The sequence below is a fragment of the Falco rusticolus genome, chromosome 11 (genome assembly GCF_015220075.1).
Source record: "Falco rusticolus isolate bFalRus1 chromosome 11, bFalRus1.pri, whole genome shotgun sequence".
Lineage (NCBI taxonomy): Eukaryota > Metazoa > Chordata > Aves > Falconiformes > Falconidae > Falco > Falco rusticolus.
The window spans coordinates 29,817,978-29,839,113 of record NC_051197.1 but is presented as its reverse complement, the minus strand read 5'-3'; the positions used below and the strand labels follow the sequence as shown (position 1 = coordinate 29,839,113).

Genomic DNA, 21,136 nt, shown 5'->3' with positions numbered 1-21,136 from the left:
TGGACATAATCATCTTTAAATAAGGCAGCCCCCCCCTCCACACCCCTCCTTAGGGGGGGGTGGGGGGGTGGGGGGGAGCAGAGCGCCTCGGGGCTTTCTAGATAAGGGCGTCTAACGCATCCCCCGCTCCCGCAGGCAGAGCCGGGCAGCGCAGGGAGCCGCGCAGGGGCTGCCGTGCCCCGGGAACCCCGGCTGCAGGCAGAAGGGGGGTCCCCGGCGCGGTGCTCTCGCCCTCCTTCTCCTCCTCCTCCTCTTCCTCCTCCTCCTCCTCCTCCCGCAGGAGCAGAGGGGAGGAGAGCGGTGCCGGGGAAAAGTTGGGGGCAGCGGCTGCGGCGGGGGCCGGGGGAGGATGCCCCGGCGCTGCCGCCCGCCGCCCCCCTGAGCGCCCCCCTCCCCCGGGGCCGACCCCCCCCCCCCAACACACTTCGTCCCCAAGGAGGATGCTGCGCGGCGGGGCGCCCCTGGCTGCGCTGCTGCTGGCGCTGCTCAGCCTGCCCCGCGGGGACCCCCGGCCCCCCGAGCCTCCGCCGGTCTCCGGGTGCGGGATGGAGGCACGGGGCCGCCGGGCCGCCCCTCCGCATCACCCCTACGGGCTGTACCCGCAGCGTCCCGGCGCGCACGGGGCGCTCGGCGCTGCCGCCCCGCCGAGCTCCGAGCGGCCGCGGAGCCGGAGACCTCGGGGCGCCGGGGGAGGCGGCGAGGAGCCGGGGGGAGAGGCGGACGGCCAGGGCCGGAGGGAGAGGCTGCGGGGCCGGGGGCCGCAGGTGCCGAGCCCCCCCCGGCAGCGGCCGCTGCCCGCCCTGTACTTCTCGGGCGGCCGGGAGCAGCTGGCGGCGCGGCCGGAGGCGCTGCCCGACATCCCGCGGGAGGAGTTCACCCTGGAGGTGTGGGTGAAGGCGGAGGGCGGACAGAGCAACCCGGCCATCATCGCAGGTAAACCCCGCCGGCGGGCGGGCGGGAGGGATGGGGACCCGACCCCAATCCCAAAACCTCCCCCCCCGGGGCGGAGGAGGCGTGGGGGGGGCTCACCTGCCTTCTCCGCTGTGGCAGGTGACACCCCGCGCCCCCACCCGCGTCCGCAGCACCCCAGGCGTGAAATGGTCCTCCTTCCCTTGAGACCAAACCCTAAGACATCCCCTCCCCTCGCTTTCCCCCCCGCCCCGTCCTTCCAGCCCGCCCCCCCCGGCTCCTGTCTGGTTTCTCCCTCTCCTCCCGCCGGGAGCTGGAAGGTCCCTTGGAGGGACGCGCTTCGCCCGACAACCCCCTCCCCCGTCCCTCCCCCTCGCCCCGACCCCGGGGCCGCGGGCAGGCCGGGGCTCGCCGGGGCTCCCCGCCGGGCTCAGCGGCCGCGGCTGCCCGGGCTCCCCGCCCGCCTGGCCGGGCTCCCGGCGGGTCCCCGGGGCGGGCGGCCGCACGGTGGCAGCCGCGCCGCACGCACGGCCCCGGCCCCGCACCCGGGCCGTGGCCCCCGGGGCTCTTCGGGGCGGCTGCGGGGTCCCGGGGCTCTGCGGGGCGGCTACGGCCCCCGGGGCTCTTCGGGGCGGCTGCGGGGTCCTGGGGCTCAGCGGGGCGGCTGCGGCCCCCGGGGCTCTGCGGGGCGGCTGCCGGCCCCCGGGGCTCTGCGGGGGGGCTGCGGGGTCCCGGGGCTCTTCGGGGCGGCTGCGGGGTCCCGGGGCTCTGCGGGGCGGCTGCGGCCCCCGGGGCTCTTCGGGGCGGCTGCGGACCCCCGGGGCTCAGCGGGGCGGCTGCGGACCCCCGGGGCTCAGCGGGGCGGCTGCGGACCCCCGGGGCTCTGCGGGGCGGCTGCGGACCCCCGGGGCTCTGCGGGGCGGCTGCCGGCCCCCGGGGCTCTGCGGGGGGGCTGCGGGGTCCCGGGGCTCTTCGGGGCGGCTGCGGGGTCCTGGGGCTCAGCGGGGCGGCTGCGGGGCAGGGGTGGCCCTAGGTGCCTCGTTCCCGGGAATCACCCCATCACTCTGCTAAGGCAGGCAGGTGGTGGGCAAGACTGATAAGGGGCGGTTAGGGGAGCCGGGGCTGTTCAGCCTGGAGAAAAGGGGGCTCAGGGGGTGCCTTATTGCTCCCTACAGCTGCCTGAAAGGAGAAAGGTTGGGATCGGTCTCTTCTCCCAAGTAACAAGCAATAGGACACGAGGCAACAGCTTCAAGCTGTGCCAGGGGAGGCTTAGATTGGGTATTGGGTAAAACATCTTCACTGAAAGGGTTGTCAGGCACTGGACCAGGCTGCCCAGGGACATGGTTGAGCCACCATCCCTGGAGGTGTTTAACAGATGTTCAGATGTGGCACTTAGGGACACGGGTTAGTGGTGGGCTTGGCAGTGGTGGGTTAATGGTTGGGATCAGTCTTAAAGGTCTTTTCCTATCTAAACGATTCAATGATTCTGTGATGGAGAGCCTGAGGAGATGGAGAGGACTGGCACACAGGCACAGAGTGGGGCAGATGTCACCTCCTGCAGTGGTGCTTCATGCAGCTGCACCAGGATGGGTGTTTGTGGCAGGGCACGAGCACAGCAGGACAGCACAGTGATGCCGGGCAGGGCTGGGAATGCGTGGCAGTGCCAAGATGTACAGCTCTCATGGGATGTCTGGGGTCCCCACAGCGGGGGCTGTGTTTCTGTGCTGCCCCAGCCAAGCTGACTGGTTGGGGAAACCCTCTCTCTATCCCAACTCTCCCTCCGCCTGCGAGCGCTCCTCTGAACCTCCCCCTGCTTTGGTCACCGCCTGGCCCATTTCCTTATTTTCCCTTCCCGGCTCGCAGAGGTGAGAGCTGTATCTTTGCTCTGGAAGAGGGAGGGACAGGCTAGAGGCTGGGTGGCAGATGGGAAAAGCAGCTGTGCACAAGGAAACTACCTAGCGCTCCCCTTGCTGTCCACCTTCCCACCGGGGTCCTTGCTGCCTCCCCGCTGGCAGGCAGTGGCTTGGGATGCACGGAGCACACTTCCCAGCCATCACATCGGCAGCGCAGCTGTTTGCATCTGGAGGTCTGGCCTGCAGGTGTTGGGTTTTACTTTTCCCAGCTAGCCAGTGTGGTGGTTTTTTTTTTAATTATTATTATTTTTTTAATTAATTTCCTTGTGGAGGGTGGGACCTTTGTTAGTGCTGAAAGCACCGACAGTGGGTGCTGGCACTCACTTGGGTAATATCCCCCGGCCTTCGAGCTCCAGGGTTTGAGTCAGACCCCGGCACCCCCGGCTGTCTGAGTCACTGTCCTTTTCCCACCGTCTCCCTACAGCTGGAACCCGGGTGGGTGTGGGTGGTGAAGGGGGACAGGCCAGTGCTGCTGGTGTTTCACGCGAGCAGATGATGCAGGCAGCTGCCAGCCCTTCGACAGGTGCTGGCTCTGCCTCTGATCTGCTGCTCCTGCTCCGTTGGGAGAGAGGGGAGTGAGCCGTGAGGTGGTCCAAAGCTGTGGAGGAGCTGGAGATGCTCCAGGTGTCCATGTGGTAGGGAAGGTGGGAGGAAAGCAGGGCAGAGCTGAGCATCTCCCAGCACCATTGCCAGGGAAATAAGGCCAGGTTGAGCAGCTTCATCCAGGCAAAGCAAACTGTCCTGTTGGCTGGTGTGACTGCTGCTTGGATTAAAGGCTCATGGGTTGGGGCTTTGTTCCTGTACATGTCACATTTTGCTTTAGAGCCACCCTGGGTGGAGCTGTTCATACCTGTTAGCCCCTCTTGCATGGGAGGGATTCTGCTGGGGTATAACCCCAATGTTCTGCCACAGTCACCCCCAGGGAAGGAGAGTGGTCCCTCTTCCACATCCTTCTTTGGGCAGCAGATGAGAGTCCCTTCATGTGATGCCCTTTCTTTTTCTGCCTTTTTTTGTCTTCTCTCCATCCATCCCTGCTTTGCTTCTGTAAACCCCAAAGGGATTTCCCCTTGTGCCTGGCTGAAGTTTGTTTTTACTCACATGAAAGATGGTTTTGTTGGGTCAGAAGATCCCTCACCAGAGGCAGTCCCACACTGCTGTGGTTTCTAAGCCCAGGTGTCCTTCTCAGGTCCCCAAGCTGCTCACCACTGCACGTCCCAAGGGGTGACCATCCGCTCAGGCCAGCTGCTCTCATGGCACAGCTAGGGGCTCATAGCCTGCGTCAGACCCTCCAGAGCTTTAGCAGCTGATTTCCCCCTGGTATCCGAGTCTCAAAGCATGGCTGAACTATGCCTTGTGCTTCAAAGCTCCTGGCCCCAGTGGGAGAAGATGCTACTTCAAGTGTGGTCCTTACAAAGTGGTGCACTTTGTCTCTTTGGAGGCTTTTTCTCCATAGGACACCTTTCCTGGCAGACACATTTCTCTTAATTTTTTGCACTGTTTTAAATGCTTGTTTTAAACCCCAAAGCTATCACCCTAAGCACTGATGGACATCGCACACCAGGTTAGAGATCCCCTTTCCCACCTGATGGATCAGAGGGAGAGCTGCACTTACAGGTGTTGAGGAGATCACCTTGTACCCCCTCTGCAAACAGCTCTTCCCCTTCCTGCTGGGTTGCCCCAGGACAAAAGGCCAAGTTCCTTGGCAGATTCCAAGGTCTTTGAAACTGGTTCCCTGGTGGTTTCTTGTGGAGGCCCTCGGGAAATGTCAGCACCTGGTGCTGGATGGCTCTGCTTCACCATTCTGCAGTGGTTTCCAGCCTTGGAAGGTGCTGCTCTGCCTGCACGCTCCTTTGCTGCCACTGCACCAGGATGGCATCCCTGGCCATGTCTAGGAAACACCTGCCTCTGCTGTGGTGGCTTTCCTGCCCCTGTTGTAGAGCTGACGTCGGCCTTACTTGCATCCCTTTGATGAAGTCTCCAGACCTGGTTTTAGGCTCATTTAAGGTTCTTTTGGCCAGGTTTGAACTTGTCAGGCACTTCCAGGCTTGGCTTGGCTCCTCATTGGTTTGCAAGGATGCTAGTTCACACTCACCCCAGAAGGCTGCTCCACCCGTGACACTGTTTGCCCTGTATTTTCCTTAGTGTTTGATCAAATTTGGGGCACTCTAAATCACTTCAAGGTGAAATGCATAAATTTTCCTAAGAGAGGAGGTACCAAGCCCTGTGCCTGGTGAGGACCAAATACTAGAAGATGGCTTTCAAACATGCAGGTCTAAGCACCTGTCAGCCAGCACCCAGCCCAAAAATACTCTCCAGCTTTGCCTTCTCACGCCTGCAAGGCTCCTTTGCCTGTCTCCTGCTTTTTTGGCTTCTCCTTGTCTCAGCTTCCTCTGGTCTTTCTGCTTCCCTTTCACAATCCACCAGAAAACAAGAGTTGGCCAAAGCCCATCCGCCCACGGAGCCTTTGTGCATGGCTGCCTTTGTAGTGAGCAGTGGCAGGGATCCGTGCCCAGGGTGGTTACGACCATGGGATGGCTAATAGGCCACCACCCATCTCGCCCTTGGTGAAAGGGGTGGATGGAGGGAGGGGTGCCGCTTCCTGGGGTGCGGTGGGGCTTGATGTGACCTTTGCCAGTCACGTTTATGAGGGCTGGTGGGGGAGATGTGGGGTCATGGTAACCTGGCTTTAGTCACATCCCCTGGCTGAAAGCCAGGAGATCCTACTCCTCTTGGAACTCCTGCTCCTCTACACCTCTGCCTCTGTCCAGCCTCTTTGCAACCCTGGCAGCAGGTACAGTTTCCCCAGAGTGTCATGCTGAGCGTCCCCAGGGACAGGTGAGGCAGTGGGACAGGGCAGGAATGCCTTGTTTTGGCCCATGATGCCCTGATGTCACAGAGATGGGCAGGCAGTGCATGCAATGGAAGTGGCATGGTGAGGGGCAGGAGAACTAGTGCAGCAGGGAAAAGCAGGCTGGAGCATAAGAAATACCTCAGCAGTAATACAAAAAGGGCCTCCAGGTGCAGCAGCAGGTTTCAGCAGCATCAGGGCACCGCTGCATCTGGAAGTGATTTGTTGGGGTGGTGACTGAGAGACGGTGGGGCTCCCAGAAGATGCCACCGGTGAGGCTCAAAGTGTGCCTTCAAGCTCACTCACCCCAATGACCTGCGTGAATGTCCTGGCTGTGGTGATTCAGGAGCTCAGAAGCATTTATTCCAAGCAGTGGGTCCTTTTGCCCTTGCCAGTATTTGTGCCTTATGGCCATTCATTCCCAAGGGTGTTCGGTGCCTGTGAGCCTCTGGTTCTTGACCATGGGTGCTCAGCAGCCTGAGTTTTGGGGAAAGTCAGCAGAGCTCCAGGTCTTGCCCAGCCTAAAACACAGGTTTGCAACATGCTTGGGCACACAGGGAGAGGCTGATCCCAAAGCTATTCCTGGGGCTGGATTTATGCTCGGGAGACCTTAGGGGCTGAGGAGTGCACCTGCTTGGCTGGAGGGAGTGCATCCCCTCTGACCCTCGCCCGCCTGCGCTGGATGCATGACTAGGAGGAAAACTGGAGCATAAAGGAAAGCTGTAAATCTGCCTGGAAGCTGTCGGGGAAGCAGTCCCTGGAGGAGGCTGTTTTGCTTTGGGTTGCTGTGCTCTAATTCTTAAAAGCTTTGGCCTGCAGATAAAAAGCTTAGCCTCTAATCCCATCCCGCAGGAGTGCTCCTGCAGAGAGCAGCTCAGAAACACCTTGCTCTTCAGCCTCTCCTCCCGTCCAGGCTCTTCCTCCCCTCTCCAATCCCACCTTTCTGGCCCTGCTGTCCCTCTTGGCTATTCCACCTGCTCATCCAAATGATTTTGGATGGGGGATGAGGAGTCCCCCCTGGTGCAGCACCTATTGCCCAGCCTCTGGCCACCTTCATTTACCCACGGCAGCGGGAGCCTCCCTGCAGCCCTGCCAAGAGCTGTCCTGCTGCCAAGGACCCGGCTCGTGTGCCGGGGAGGAGCTGCAATGCTCTCTGGTCCTCACCAGCTCTCCTCTCTCTCCATCCCCATCCCCACTGTAGGTGTCTTTGACAACTGCTCGCACACGGCCAGCGATAAGGGCTGGGCACTGGGCATCCGCGCCTTGCAGCTCGGTGGCAAGAAGGATGCCCGTTTCTTCTTCTCCCTCCGCACGGACCGGGCAGCCACCGCCACTGAGGTGACCGCCTACCACCGCTACCGCCCCGAGGCATGGACCCACCTGGCTGCCAGCTACGACGGGCGGTGGATGGCCCTCTACGTGGACGGGGCACGGGTGGGCCGTGCTGGCGCACAGCGGGGACCCCTGCACAGCACCTTCATGGCCTCCTGCCGCACGCTGCTGCTGGGGGGGGACGCCTGGGGGACCGCGCATGCTTTCCGGGGACACCTGGCTGGGCTGGCCCTGTGGCAAGGCGCCCTGTCCCAGCCCCATCTCCAGCGTCCCTTCCTAGAGGGGGCAGCCGGGGGGGCGGCAGGGCTGGCTCTGGCCACTGGCTTCGCCACCCTGGAGGAGCTCTGGATGCCTTTTCGGGAGGGTGCCTTCCCCCAGCAGCGGGTGCTGCCATCCCTGCTGTCCCCTGTCCTACAGCCACTGGGCCCCCCTGCCTGCGGGCAGACTGCCTGTGATAATGTGGAGCTGGTCTCCCACTACAACCAGCACTGGCCGCTGCGGAGCGGGAAGGTGGTGCGGTACCGGGTGGTGAACCTGGCGGAGGATGATGGTGGGCGGCCAACGGTCAGCCGGGAGCAGGTTTGGTGGCAACATCAGGCACTGAGTGAAGCTTTCCGACCCTACAACATCTCCTGGCAGCTCAGCTTGCTGGAGGTACGCAACTCCTCCCTGCGCCGCCGTGCCATCCTCCTGGGCTGCGAGCCCAGCAAGGTGGGCAACGAGCGCTGTGACCCCGAGTGCGAGCATCCCTTGACTGGCTACGATGGCGGGGACTGCCGCCGGCCTGGCCGCTGCTTCTCCTGGAAGCGCCGCGATGGCGTCTGCCACATGGAGTGCAACAACATGTTGGACGACTTCGATGATGGTGACTGCTGCGACCCACGGGCCACCGACGTGGCCAGAACCTGCTTCGACCCTGACTCACCTCAGCGGTAGGTGCAAGGCTTGGGTGGTGGGGGGGTGGCACATCAGGGGATGGGGTACACCCTCTTCCTGACACCCATTCTGCACCTGGGTGTTGCTCCTTACTGGTGGCTTTCTGGTGTAGGAAGGCAGAGGGGCATTTTCCTCCAGGATGGGTGTGCTTGCCATCGATGGCGAGTAAATCCCTCTGTGATGCCCTGCCGTTAAATGTTTTTCCCCACCAAAATGAGGATGGGCTGATGGGGACACCCCCTCCCCCAGACAGGGGGTTCCCAGTGCAGAGCTGCCAGTCTCTGGTGACACACCAGTAGGACTGTGGGCATTCCCAGGGTGGGGCAGAGCCGCCCCGTGCAAAAGGTGCTGCTCCCCCTAAGCCCCCTGCATGGGATGCAAGCGGGTGATTGCTGCCCCTTCCCCACCTTCCCCGGACCTGTCTAAAAGCCTGATTTCTGAATCTATATTCAAAATGCCTTTGCCTGAGTGCTGGGGGGGGGGGGGGGGGGGGAAGAAGGAGGTGACAATGCTAGGTGTGAGTGGCAGGATTTGGTAAGGTGTGGGTTGCTGTGTGGGAGCCTCCCCAAACCTCACCCTGGGGAGTGATGCTGCCAGGGTGATGTCCTTGGCTGGGCACAGGCAGGGGCTGATCGAACCCCACACCTCAAAGCGAAATGGTGGTGGGGGAGAAAATCCCCCTCTTCAGTCAAAGGCATGGGGTGGCTGCTCAGTGCTGGAGGAGGACGTGTACCTTTACCTTGTGCCACAGGTGCAAAACCCTGCAAAACCCACATTACTCCATGGAGCATCAACCCATGGTGTTAGGGGACCCTTGCTTTCCCTGCGGCCCTTTGGAGGCAGCAGCTGAGGCAGGATGGAGAAGGGGATCCCCCAGCATGATGGGGGACTCCGGGGCAGCAGGGACAGTGTCCTCAGTGCGGTCAGTGGCTTGCACACACCTGCCCTCCTCCTCAGAGCCTCTGAAGTGCCAGCAGCCCCGCTGATGGCTTCCAGCACTCAGGGCTCTGCCAAATGTGCTTTCTGGCTGGAGAAGGGGAAGGGAAAAAAAAAGTCATGGCTTTTCCTTTTTTTTTTTTTTTTTTTTTTTTAAGCTGTTTCTGTCTCAGTGTCAGAGCAAATTGCTCATTCCCTGTTGCTGGCTCCCAGTGATGGGCAGAGATGACTACTGGAGCGGGAGAGGTGCAGTGCAGGTGGCAGCACCTGGGGAGAAAAGCTGCAAGAAAGGGTTTTAGGAACATATTGTTCCTTTGATCTTCTTTCTCCTTCACTTTTTTTCCCCTAGGCTGTGGGAGCAGGTAGGCTGTGGCCATAAATCCTTTCTTCCCAAGCCTGCTTGTTCTCTCTGGTGCTTCCCAAGTGGGACACAGAGGGAGGAGGGATGGAGGTGTCTCTGCTCAGGCGGTGGTGATGGGAGAGGAGCAGCGCTTCCCTTCCTCCCTTCCTGAGCCTTTCTCACACATCCTTCGGTCATCTGAGAAAACACGGGAGGAGGATGGGGAGCCTTTCTTCCAACACATCCCCCTGGCCACAGAGCCTCACACCATGCCTCTGCCTGAGCACCCAGTCAGAAGATGTTTTCCCACCCCTGGAAGTCTCTTTGGTGACAAGCACCATCACCGCCCTGTGCCTCCCTTGTTTCCCATCCCTGTGAGCGAGCATGGGCAGCGCTTTCCCGAGCACGGGGAGCTGGGCAGCTGTCCTGCCCTGCCTGCATGGTGGCTCTCCTGCCTGTGCAACAGCTCCGCTGGTGCTGGCCACGAGCAACCAGCGCCGCTCGCCTTTGCTTCGGTCCTTGCTCTCTGGGTGTAGTTAGAGAAATGTTTTCATCCTCAGACAAGAAGGGTTCCACCTTAAATTAAAAAAGGCCAAATTTTTGCTGGTATGAATCAGGGCTTCCATTTGTCAGTATTTTCCCCTGAAAGCTGGGAAAGAAAAGAAAAGAAAACAAAACAAAAACAAAAACCTTGCTTCTGTGGGAAAGGAATGGGAAAATGGGAACACTAGGGAAATAACAAATCTTTTGCAATTTTCTTTCCGCAGACCTCATTGGCCTGTGCAGAAGATGAGATTGACAGTTTGTAGGCTAAGCTCTGAAAAACGTAATCCAGTGTGCCTGGCATTTGGGAAACCTGGGGGCTTGAGTTGAATCCTGAATTTAGACACAGAATTGCTGCTGAGCAATTCTGACCTGCCTTTGGGTGGCTTCTTCAGAGGTGCTGGTAGACACCCCCCCCGCCCCCCCGCCGGGGCTCATCTCTGCTGAGGGTACCCTGGCTCCTGGGGATTAATCTATATGTTTGTGGGAGAACCACTGGGAAATTGGTAACGTGGGTTTGGGAAAAAACAAGGGCATGGCCAGGTCAGTGTTGATCCCCCCAAAGCTGGTGGATGAATCCCGAGATATACAACCAGGCAACCTTAGCGCAAGGTGTTTTGTTCAGGCAGAGCTTTGGGTTTGCTCGTACGGTATTACACTTAAATGAACTTTTATAAGGAGCAAGGCAGCTGGGGAAGTTAGAGAAGATTTTTAGGGTGGAAGCCAAAACAGGAGAAATAACGTGAAATAAAATTTAACAGACTGCGGAAACGCGGTGCAACAGGAGTCAGGTGCTTCAATGGGAACAACAGTTTTCGGTCTGTAACTGGAGGGGAGCGAGCTGGCTGCTGCCCCACCGAGATGCCTGTGCTTTTTCATAGCTGTGGCAGACCTGTGTTTCAGAGCCCAGGAGGGAGCTGCAGATCTGGGAGAGCCGAGGGAGAGGGAAACCCCACTGCAGACAGCGCTCTCCAGATCTCCTTTCAGATCAAGGTGGCAAGACAAAAATGTTGGGATCTGTTTTGATGGAGTAGATCAGTTCTGCTGTATTTCATTTCCAGGCTCTCAGGAAGAGTGGTTTGGATGCAAATGTTTCTTAATACAGCTGAAAATAATCCAAACGAGGAAGAGTGAGACACTGCGCAATTTCTTACTAGCATTGTAAACAGATTCAGTTTGTTTTGGTGAAGGGTCTCGATACCTTGTCTTAACTCACATGACCTTAAGTGCTCATGCAAAAGCTTTTACCATCTTAGCACATCCCTCATTTAAAATCTCCTTTCCTTGGGCTGCAGCTTTGGGAAAGGCCAACCGGAGTGAGAAGCCTTAGGAACAGCAGTAGCTCTAGTGCTTCTTAGCTGGTGGACATCTCAGCATACTTCTAGGGCCACACTTCGTGCTAGTGTATACCCTCGCCCATGCTTAGCAGGCGAGGGAAATGGGCTTGGGAAGGAAGAATTATAAAGCTCTGGTAGGGATAGACCCCGCTGCAGCTGAGGTAGGAGCTGCCCCCAGCTCTGGGATAGGAAATGATTGTGAAATGATGGCGGCGTTTCTGTGCACAACACCCAGACCATCAAGCCATCTCGTTGAGTCATTCTTGCACCTCCTTTAGTAGCATGTGGGACACAAGTCCCACTATGCTCTAAGCCAGCTGGGCCACCACCCCTGTGTACAATCCACCAGTGGGGCTGTGTTCTTGTGGGTGAGGGAGACTCGAGGGAGAGCTCAGGTGAGCAGCTGAGTGTAGACATCCCCGCAAGGCACCACAACAGGAGCCATAGGAAGCAAGTCAGGGACTTCTTATTCGCCCTGACCCACCACATGAAGAACAAGGGGCCAGGCAGTGGCAGGAGAGCTGCCTGCTGTCATCCTTCACCCAGTCTCCTCCTGATTTCAAGCATTTTCCAGGAGTTTCTGGTAGTGTAATGCCAGGGTCTGGAGTAAAATTTGCCTTGATTTGCTGCAGACATGCATCTTCTTGCACTGCCTGAGTGCTGTTGTAATTGGTGCTCTTGGAAGGAAAGCAGCAACAGCTCATTAACAGCAATTAACACCCAGTGAGGGTCCCCCTCCGGCAGTTAGTCAATGAGAGTCTGGTGTGTGACACAGTTAATGCGAAGAGAAAAACTGGAGAAGAGCCTGGAGAGCAAAGTGGAGAGCTGAGCCTTTCATCTCAGTACCCAAAGTAATGGCAGAAAACACCCAAGTGACAAAAGGAGGTGAAAAATGACAAGGCGTTTCCAGCCCCTTGGTGGCCTCCACAGGGATGACCACAGCTGTGATATTAAAGAGTACCTGATTAACAAGACACTTGATGGGCTTTAATGCAAGCTTAGCTGGCCTCCCGTCCTAAGGGAAGGATGCTTAATTGGGTTAAAGCTGCTTGGGAGCCTCTGCTGTTTAAGTGGTGTCTTCAAAAGCCAGTCCAGATTAACCTCACTGAGTGTCCTTTGTGGACAACCCCCGAGGATGAACAAATCACTCCGAGCTGTTCTTCAGCACTGGAGCAGCCCATTGTCAGGAGGTGTTCAGCTGAATGTGGTTGTACTGATAGCATAGCAGGTGTCAGTTTGAGAGCAGGATGGTATCTTGGGGCAATAGCTGACCTGCCCAGGCTTTAATCCCAACCAGATGGTAAAACAACATCCAAATTAGCTGCTCACTTCCTTTCCACCTTTTCTTGCTACAGGAAACCTCAGCAGATCTTTCTCACTATAAAAGAGGGCAGGTATGTGTGATGTCACTTCAAAATTATAAGCCCTGGGGATAAAACCTGAGGTCTCTAACACTGTTGCAGAGCACAGATTCAATGGGTAGGTGTCTGCAAACACCTTAATTTGTTGCTTGTGGTTGTTGGTCACTTGAAGGATGGATTGGAGAGGGTGTGTTATCTGCAAACCATCTAACTCACAAGTGTGGTGTGGAAGAGACTATTTGCTTGCCTAATGCTCCTACAAGGAAAGCATAGTTAAGAGATGCCCCTGCTCAGGATTGGAGCTTTGGCGCTCTCTGCCACCTCTTGGAATCCCCCTGGCCTGTACCCAAATATTGGCTTCGTGTTCCCAAAGGACCAAGCCTCTAGCGTTGGACTCAGGTCTTAGGGCTTGTAAGTGTGGTGATGAGGGTATGGGTCCTCTAGGGACACCAAAGTGGTGGGTTCACTGGTTTCTGGGCTTATTGCTTCTCTCTAGTAGACCTGCTGGGACTGGGGAGGTGCAGTAACAAACAGGGATTTTTGATGGAGTCTGGTGGTTTCTTGGTGGATGCTTTAAAGTTTCATGAGAGTGGTTGGATTGGAGCTCCTAAAAACCCCTTATTCTTTACTTGTAGGAAAGCCCAATCTTTCTGAGCTTTCCCATTGATTGCTGCTTTCAATACTTGGCAAAGATGGAAAGGATTGTTGGATTGGCAGGATGTCTACTAAGTTGCTTGCTCATGTTGGGACTTGGAGGCTATGTTTAGTGGAAGGTGTGTGTCCCCATGGCAAGGGGGTTGGAACTGCACGATCGTGAAGGTCCCTTCCGACCCAAACCATTCCATGATTCTATGAATTTGTCTCTCGGTGACTCAGCTTGCCCAGTGTCCTAGCCTGGAGACAAAGACTCCAAATTTGCTTTTGACTTTCTCAAAGTAGATTGGAGGGTATTTGGCATGGATTACTCCATAGTAAGCATCTTTTGCTTTGTGCCAAAGGTCATATCAGCAGTGGGATTTTGCTCCAAGAGGCAGGACTCAGGGTGGTGAGACCGTGCCTGCACTGTGGACCTGGCCAGCTCTGCAGCATGTTTGCATTTATGCTGCTGGGGAACTGCCCACCTTGGCCTCTGGCTGCTGCCTTTGCTGTCCCTGCAAGATATATTTTGTTTGCTTAATAGTCCTATTTTTTCTTTCTGTTTCCTTGCTTGCTGTGAAGGCTGCTCCTTTCCTTCCATCTGATGCACTTGTCTGTCCTTGTGTCCCTTGCATCTCTCAAACGTTATTATAAATGAGGCTATGAGCTGGGTACTCCAAAGGCCTCTTTAGGGCTTTTCATCTCATGAAGGGGTGAGAGAGGGAGTTTCTAACCTTTCCAGGGTGGGTTGATAGATAAAAGGAAAGGGTAGTTGTGGGCTGGAATCTCAAATGATGAGAGGTCTATGAGGAGAAGGTTGGGAGTGGCAGAGGAGGTGGTGATGGGAGCTCCAGCATGGAGGCACACTCTCTAGGGCACATGTGGCAAGATCAGGGTATGACTTGGCCCCTCTAAAATGGCATCAGCCTAGAGGGACTGCTTTCCAGGGTGGAGGTGACACCAAGGTGCAGCCATCCAAGGGACTATGCAAGGTTTTGGGGACACTAGTCAAAAGTAGAGGGCTCAGCACAATGGCTCCTGGTGGGACCAGAGTTCTCTCATGTTACCCCAGGAAGCAGAGGAGCATGAGGATGTACAGGTGTCCAGGTCCAAGGGGTGGTTGGTGCTAGTCAACGCAGCTTGCTCTGTGTAGCGAGCTGCAGCATACTGCTGATGTGCCCAAATCTTTTTCCATGCATGTTGGGGTGCTGAATGTAGAAAAGAAAATCTCCAGTAATTGGTTCCTTTTCTTCCCAAGGTAGAAGACTCGGGAGTTAATTTTCAATAAGCCTCTCCTGGAGGATGAGTTTTGCTGGCTCCTGCAAGCCTTCCTGTGGGGATGGAGCTGCCAGGCAGAGTGTTCCTCAAGGAACCTGCCAGGTCCCCCCAGGGGTGACCATGTCCTCTCAGGAGAGGGAGAGCACAATCTGTGTGTGGATGAGGGGAGACGATCCCTGCCCAGTGGCTGTAGGCAGCCTGGGTGCTTTCGGGGAAAACAGCTGTCCCAGATGTGAGCTATTGTTCTAGCAAACACCACTGCCTTGGGGGCTCACTTGAGGGGGGCCGATTGTATCAGGGTGGCAATTGTGAAGGAACAGCATGTGTTTGATGGCTGGGGGAGTGTCGCTCTTTGTCTTGATGTTCATCCCTCCCCAGGGCTCCTCCTTGTCCGACTGTACCCTTGCCCATGGATGGAGGATGCCAGCCAAGACTCTGGCCTGGCTAGCGAGACCCCAGGAACCGAAACGGCAGGGTGGTGAGAGGCTCGGCAGCCAGCCGGTGGGACACCGTCATCTTGGCATTGACGGGGTCTCTGGGATGATTTAATCCCCGTTTGGGTTGGCAGGCTGAGCTGCGGCCATTGGAGTCATTAAGTGAACATACTGCTTTTAGTTTTCCTTGGCCCAGCCACCACCATTATTTAGGAAATCAAATTGCCCCTTTGCAGAGGGTGATGGGGCGAGGGGGGATGGGGCCAGCAGAGCCCAAACTCACCAGGATGGTGTGAGGCATGGGACATTGCTGGGAGGCTTTGGGGGAGGGCAAGGATGCTCACCCTTTGCGACTGTTGCCTGCCAAGGGTTGTACTGGGGACCAGAGAAAGCCTCGGATTTTTTTTCTTTTATTTGTGGTTAGTGTATGATCGTTACATTACAAAACTTCCCCAATAAATTATCTCACGTCCTTTTTATATCCACGAGGAAGGCATTTTTAGAATGCTGGCTTGTGCGCACCGCGCTCCGACTGGGACACCCAATTGCCTGGACCTAAAAATAAGTTGGAGGCTTGGGACTTGGTTTTTCCCCTTAAAAGAAAAAAAAATACATAAAAAGCAGTGGAGAGATTTTGGCTTGATTAGATTTCTTTTCCTCCTTTTCTCTGTCTCGATCCCTTTCCTGACTGATATCAAGGCTGCAAGTTTTTCTCCTTTGGTGAGAAGTCCAGGGTGAATTAGCAAAGTTCTGGATCTTTTAGCAAGACTGGATGTTCCCACCACAGTGAAGAGTGCCTGAGGTGGGGTTATTGACCACAGGGCTGCATGGTTCCCCCTGCAGAGCTAGTCACTGTTAGCTTAATGCCCCTGGGAGCATCATTCCTGCTCAGCAAATCGATCCACTGTTGTCAGCCCTTTTAAAGGGTCCTTCTGCCAGTGCCCAGCAGATTCCAGTCTGAACAGATGAGGCAGGTCAGAGACTGGAAGGGTGGCAGCCTGGTCTTCTGCCAGCCCATACTGCCCCACTGATGGATGGGCGTGCCCATTGCCGCCTGCATCACTCATCCTTCCCCAGCCTTGCAGTGCCCGTCTTTCCTTTCCTGCTACCCCGCTAGTCAGGGAGGCTGGATGAAGAAGAGACTGACCTTTGCTTGGTACTTGGTGGGCACCAGAACAATTTTTGGAGTTCAGCTCAAGCTAGGGGCTCTGCAGCCCCCATGCATGTAGAAACCAGTTTGTGGTCTTGCCCCTCTGTACCAGCCATGCCTTCTTTCCGGAGGGGACCGAGCTGTCTCCTGCTACAAGTTAGTCCATGTTTCTCTCCAGCCTCAACCGGTCCTAGCACAGAGCTCCACAAGCACTCTGTCTCTCGAGACCTAGCGCTGATGATGATACTGGTGGTGATGTGCATCGTTGCCAGCTCCTTGGCTGGACCTTTCGTTAGTAGTGTAGCACATCCTCGCTGGTGCATGTGCTGCAGGGTCATCTTCACCACGCTCATCCAGTCCACAGCTCTCCCTCTTTCCCACCAGCTCTGTGAGATCTGTCCTATGGAGGATGCTGTGGGAGGTGGGTGGGAAAGGAGGAGGCACCTGATGAAACCTGGATGCTTATTTTCCATTGAACAGCAGTGGGATGTGGGTGCTTAACTTGACTAGGCTTCTTTCAAAACCCTGCGCGGCAAAGGTCATGTCATCTAAGATGTTTGCAAACACCTGCCTGTGTTGTGGTCAATGATAATCCTAGGTCTTCAGCTTGGGAAACTGAGGCACAGAAGTCTGGGACATCTTGCCTTGCAGTTATGCAGCAATGAGGTGCTGCCATTGATGCTGGGGCTCTGGCCTCCTGCCTCCTGGTCCCTGGATGAGGAAGAGAGGCATTTAATGAAAGGAGATGAAGCTGCTTAGTCCTGGCTAAATGCAAGGTTAAAAATTGTGCTCTCATTTATGCAGTTCCCTTTTGTCTGGGGTGCTTTGCTGAGCTTCCTGGCACTGAGGCTGCTCAGCCGTGTGAAGCCCACACAGTGCTGGGGGAGGCCAGGAGCGCTGCACCCACCGCTGTTACCTCCTCTACCTTTCCTCAGCAGATTATGAAATGCGCTATAAAAAATGTCAATGAAATCTGGCTCCTGGGGCACTGGCTTGTTTGCAGAGACCTTAAGACTTCCCGAAACCTGGAATGTTGTTTTGTAACTTTGCTGCAAAAAGTAAGAGAAGCTGATTTACAGGTCTACTCTTGTGGGTTAGGCGGGACAGGGCTTATCTATGCAACCATAGACAGCTAAAAAGTGCTGTAAGGTTTGGTCCTGGCCTGGGATGTCTTTGATTTTGCTTTGAAATAAACAATCCAGGCATAAAGTAAACCATAACTGGCTTTGTTTAGCTTGGAGCCTGCTCTAGAATAACGTGCCACTGCTGAGTTCTGCCTTGCAAACCTGCAAGGGGCTGCAAACACGCTTCTCCATTTCCCCCAGCGCTTCTCGTTTGACATCTCTCACACATGTTCTGTGCAATGCCAGTGTCTCACCAGCCAGCACCTACACTGTCAAAAGAAGGCGAGTGCTTGCCCTGCGCAGTGGATAGCTGCTTCAAAGCATGGCGGTGTGCGCTGGAGCTGGGATGCTGCCTGTGCTGGGCTTTGGAGCTCAGCCACCCAGGGCAATGCTGGGCTCCACTCCTTCCCCAAGCTGCTCCTCTGCTGCCTTTCTCCCTGGCGGGGCTCTGCTCCTTCCCCTAAATGGTTCAAAACTGGATCTTTAATTCTGCTGCTTTTGAATTCTTCCCATCAACTTCCCCTAAGCACTGCTGTTTCCCTGTTTTCAGGCATGATGTCTTGTGATGGCAGCTCCTGTCTTCTTGCAGCCCTTGTAGATGTGCAGTAGCTTCCTGACTGGCTAGGAACACTGCTAGGTCTTTCAGATGTCCAGGCATGTGCTCTGCGGGAATGATGATGCATTTTCTGAGGCCACTGTGGTGGTCTGAGCCTCCTTTGTGCCTCCTGAGAGTGAGGGGTCAGTGCTGGGCACAGCTGGAAAGCCCAGCTGGGCAGGGTCCTGTCACCCAGGCAAGCACAAGCCCTAGGGTTTGCCCTCAGAGCCTACACTTGTTCAGCAGCATTGCTCCTTCCTCGTGTGCCCTTGGGGTCCAGGGGGTGGAGGTGAGTGCTGCTGCAAGCAGGTGGGACGCTGTGTTATGGACCTACTTGTACTTGGGGATGGCAGTGAGGGACACCTCGCTGGGATGGAAGCAGGCGCTGACCTGCAATATTTGTCTCCTTTGCTTATTCCACTGACGAAGAGAAGCAACAGGCTGTGGCTCTGAACTCTAATTCCTGCTTCGTTGGGTTTTGGAAGGGGAAATTAAGAAGGAGTGGGAAGACAGATGTCCCTTCAAAATCTGGGAGGTTTTGGTCCTTGATTTTTGTCTGGCTTATTCTATGGCAGTGGCGTGTACTGAGCCTTGCTGTCCTGCACATGCATGGCTTGGGATCTCCACTTTGCAATGCCTGAACCCACAGTCTGGTTTCAAACAGATAAAAATCTTGGGCATCTGTGTTCCTCATGAAAAAGGCAGCCAGAGGAGGGGAGTTGCCCCTGTGATGGGCAGAGGTGGGGAATAACTACAGCCTTTGTAGACCTTGGAGAGTTGGTGGGGTTGATAACCCTAAATATGTGTCTTAGTGGTGGGGGTGTGTTTAGTCAGGACTCAGACACCATGAAATAAATACCAGTGTTTAGTCTGTTCGTTGCTGCTGGGGTTACTTCTTAGTAATTAGCACATTCCTTTGGAGTTCACTCCTATTGATGTTTTTGGGGTGTGTGCACTAACCCCAGGATAAACACAGATTTCTGCCTGGGCACTCCTCTGTAGGATTGTCAACTGGGCACCCAGTAGGTTGAGTTGAAGCCCAGGAGTCTGAGGCACACGTGGCTTTTCAGCTCCCACGGAGCTCTCCCTGGGGTCAATGGGGGTGCATCATCCATGGAGCATAAGTTGGTCCATGTGTCCTCTGCTCCCACCGTGAGAGCAGCTGGGAGCCCTGCCGCTCTGGAAGCTTGACTCTACATCACTGCCCAGTCTAATGAAAGACATCCCTGCACCTTGATGGGTCTCAGGTGGGTCGTGTGTGTTAAGATGATCTCACCCGTGAGGGAACGGTAAGCCTCTCTGAGGAAGATGTGGCCATGATTCACTCTGATACAAATAGAAAGGCCAAACAAGCAAATGGAAACTCCCTACTGACCAGGTCCCTGCAATTTAAAAGGGTTTTTACTACCTATTCCAGTACGCATTTGAAAATCATACGCATTTACTCTTACATACTACAATCAGATGGTTTTTAAGCCATTAAGGCCCATTGGGTCAATAACCACCATTTTCAAAAATCTATTAAATACCCATTTCCGTGGAAATAGAGCTTTTACAATTGATCATGGCTACCGACTCCCATTAAAAAAAACCCCAAATGCTATCAACTCCCCCAAGATGTAGAGCACTAAAACGCAGATTGCCGGGACAAATTTATCCCAGGGGAAAGCTGATGGCCCATTATGCTTAAGCAACACAAGAATTGTCACATAAGCCAGGAAGTTTATGGGACTTGCATGGATTTGTCCTCCCTGAGGGGATAAAAGGAAGGTTCATGGGGTGAATCAGTAGTGTTAACAGAAGCTCACAGCCAGCCTCCTGTGGGAGCTTTTTGGGAAACATTTGGTTTATTTTGTATTAACTTTCAAGTGTGTACAGGCTTTGGTTGTTTGGCAGAACCAAATGATGCTTTAGGGCTGAAGTGCTGTAAGAAATGATTTTGTAATGTCAGAAATGTAAGAAATTGAATTTGTGGGTCTGTTCCTGGTGGCACAAGGGTTTTCCATGTTGAATTACACAGGGATGTTACAGCTCTGTGTTTGTATGAGGGAAGCTGTTGGGAAGGTGACCTTGCACAGATGAGGTCCTAGTCTCTCTGCCCTGGGAAGGAAGCCCTTTGAGGCTGCTGGTGTTGTGGTGGACCCCAAATAAGGCTGTGGGGGTGTGAATGTGGTGGGATGGCAGGGCATCTCTGCAGGTTGCCTCTGGGTAAGAAGTAGCTCGAGATAGAGGGCTGGCGAGCAGGGGCTTGACAATATGGAGGAGAAGGGGTGGGAAGAGTGGACGGCCCCACAGCAGCATTGCTGGTGGTGCCTTCCGAGCATGGGAGGCGAGAGCTGTGCCAGTCCTAAAATATACTGCACAGCAAAGGGGTCCTGTGTGCCCCTGCTGAGCACTGGTGATATGGTGGGTTACAGCTCTGGCAGCTTCACCTCAGGAGGTGACCCAGAGGGCTGGGACCCATCAGTTGGCGGTTGTCCCCTGTGAGAGCAGCTCTAGTTTTCAGGGCATGCACCGAGGATGGGGGAACAGCAGTGCAGAAGAAAAGAGTCCCGGCCCTGGCTCCCACATCTTGGCAAAGAAGCACAGGAGGAGCTTTGCGATCCAGCTGTCCTTTCCGATTAGGGCTTTGCTGCTCACCGTCTGCACCAGACAGCAGCACCGCTCAGGATGCGGGCTGGCTGCTGGCGTCGGCTGAAAGCTGCTGTGGCCCCTTGGAAGAGAGGTCAGGTAGACCCTGCCGAGCCAGAGGCCATGCTTCCCTTGTTTGTCTTCCTTCATGCCTCCTTCAATCAGCTTCACTGCAGCCCTCTGCTCCCTCCCACAGCCCGGGGTTTCTCTGCCGTGTGCACTGATCCCAGCCCAGCGGTCTCTCTTCCTGCTGCCCTGTCACTCTCCAAGCCCTTTCTTGCTGGGGATGATGTCTGTGCTGTGGGGCCATGTCTAGATGCTTCCTCTGGTGAGGCCACCGTGAATAGATGCCCCTTCCTTTCCAGCAATGTGGTGATGTTGAGTGGTTATTTATGATGGGAATGGAGGAGGCAATGTGGTGGATTTGTTCCCCCTTCTTAAAGGAATTTAATTAGAGGCAGGTGAAGGGGAACATGTGGGTTCCTGTCCCTGGGGAGAGTGTAGACATCTATCCCTAGAGCAAATGCTGTGGGACTTTATCCTGAGATCATAATGTAATGGCTTCTGCGTTGGGCACCAAGACCGTTTGACCATTTAGAATCATTGGTGGTTGGGCTTGGTGCTTTCTGCAGTATGGGACGGGCTCCTCCAGGACCTCAGGAGAGTCTATAGGTCTATCAAGTAAGCATAACCATCAGAATTTTTTTTGAAAACTGAAATGCAACTTGGACAAAGTTCTGGTGCCTGGGTCAAAATGAGTGGTTCTCAAAAACCTTACCTCCCCCTAAGATGTCCTAGGGCTGGACAAGCTGTGGTGCCCATTGTATGCATGG

At 55.6% G+C, this 21,136-nt stretch overlaps 1 protein-coding gene across 1 annotated transcript in view; it reads left to right on the top strand.

Annotated features, from left to right (window-relative positions):
* The first annotated feature begins 440 nt into the window (after positions 1 to 440).
* The window catches only part of PAPPA2 (pappalysin 2), a 93,831-nt gene continuing 73,135 nt past the window's right edge, over positions 441 to 21,136 (top strand). The window contains exons 1-2 of the mRNA XM_037404433.1: positions 441 to 933; positions 6,872 to 7,934. Of these exons, the coding sequence (XP_037260330.1) occupies positions 441 to 933; positions 6,872 to 7,934 (1,556 nt within the window). The remainder of the gene's footprint in view (positions 934 to 6,871; positions 7,935 to 21,136) is intronic.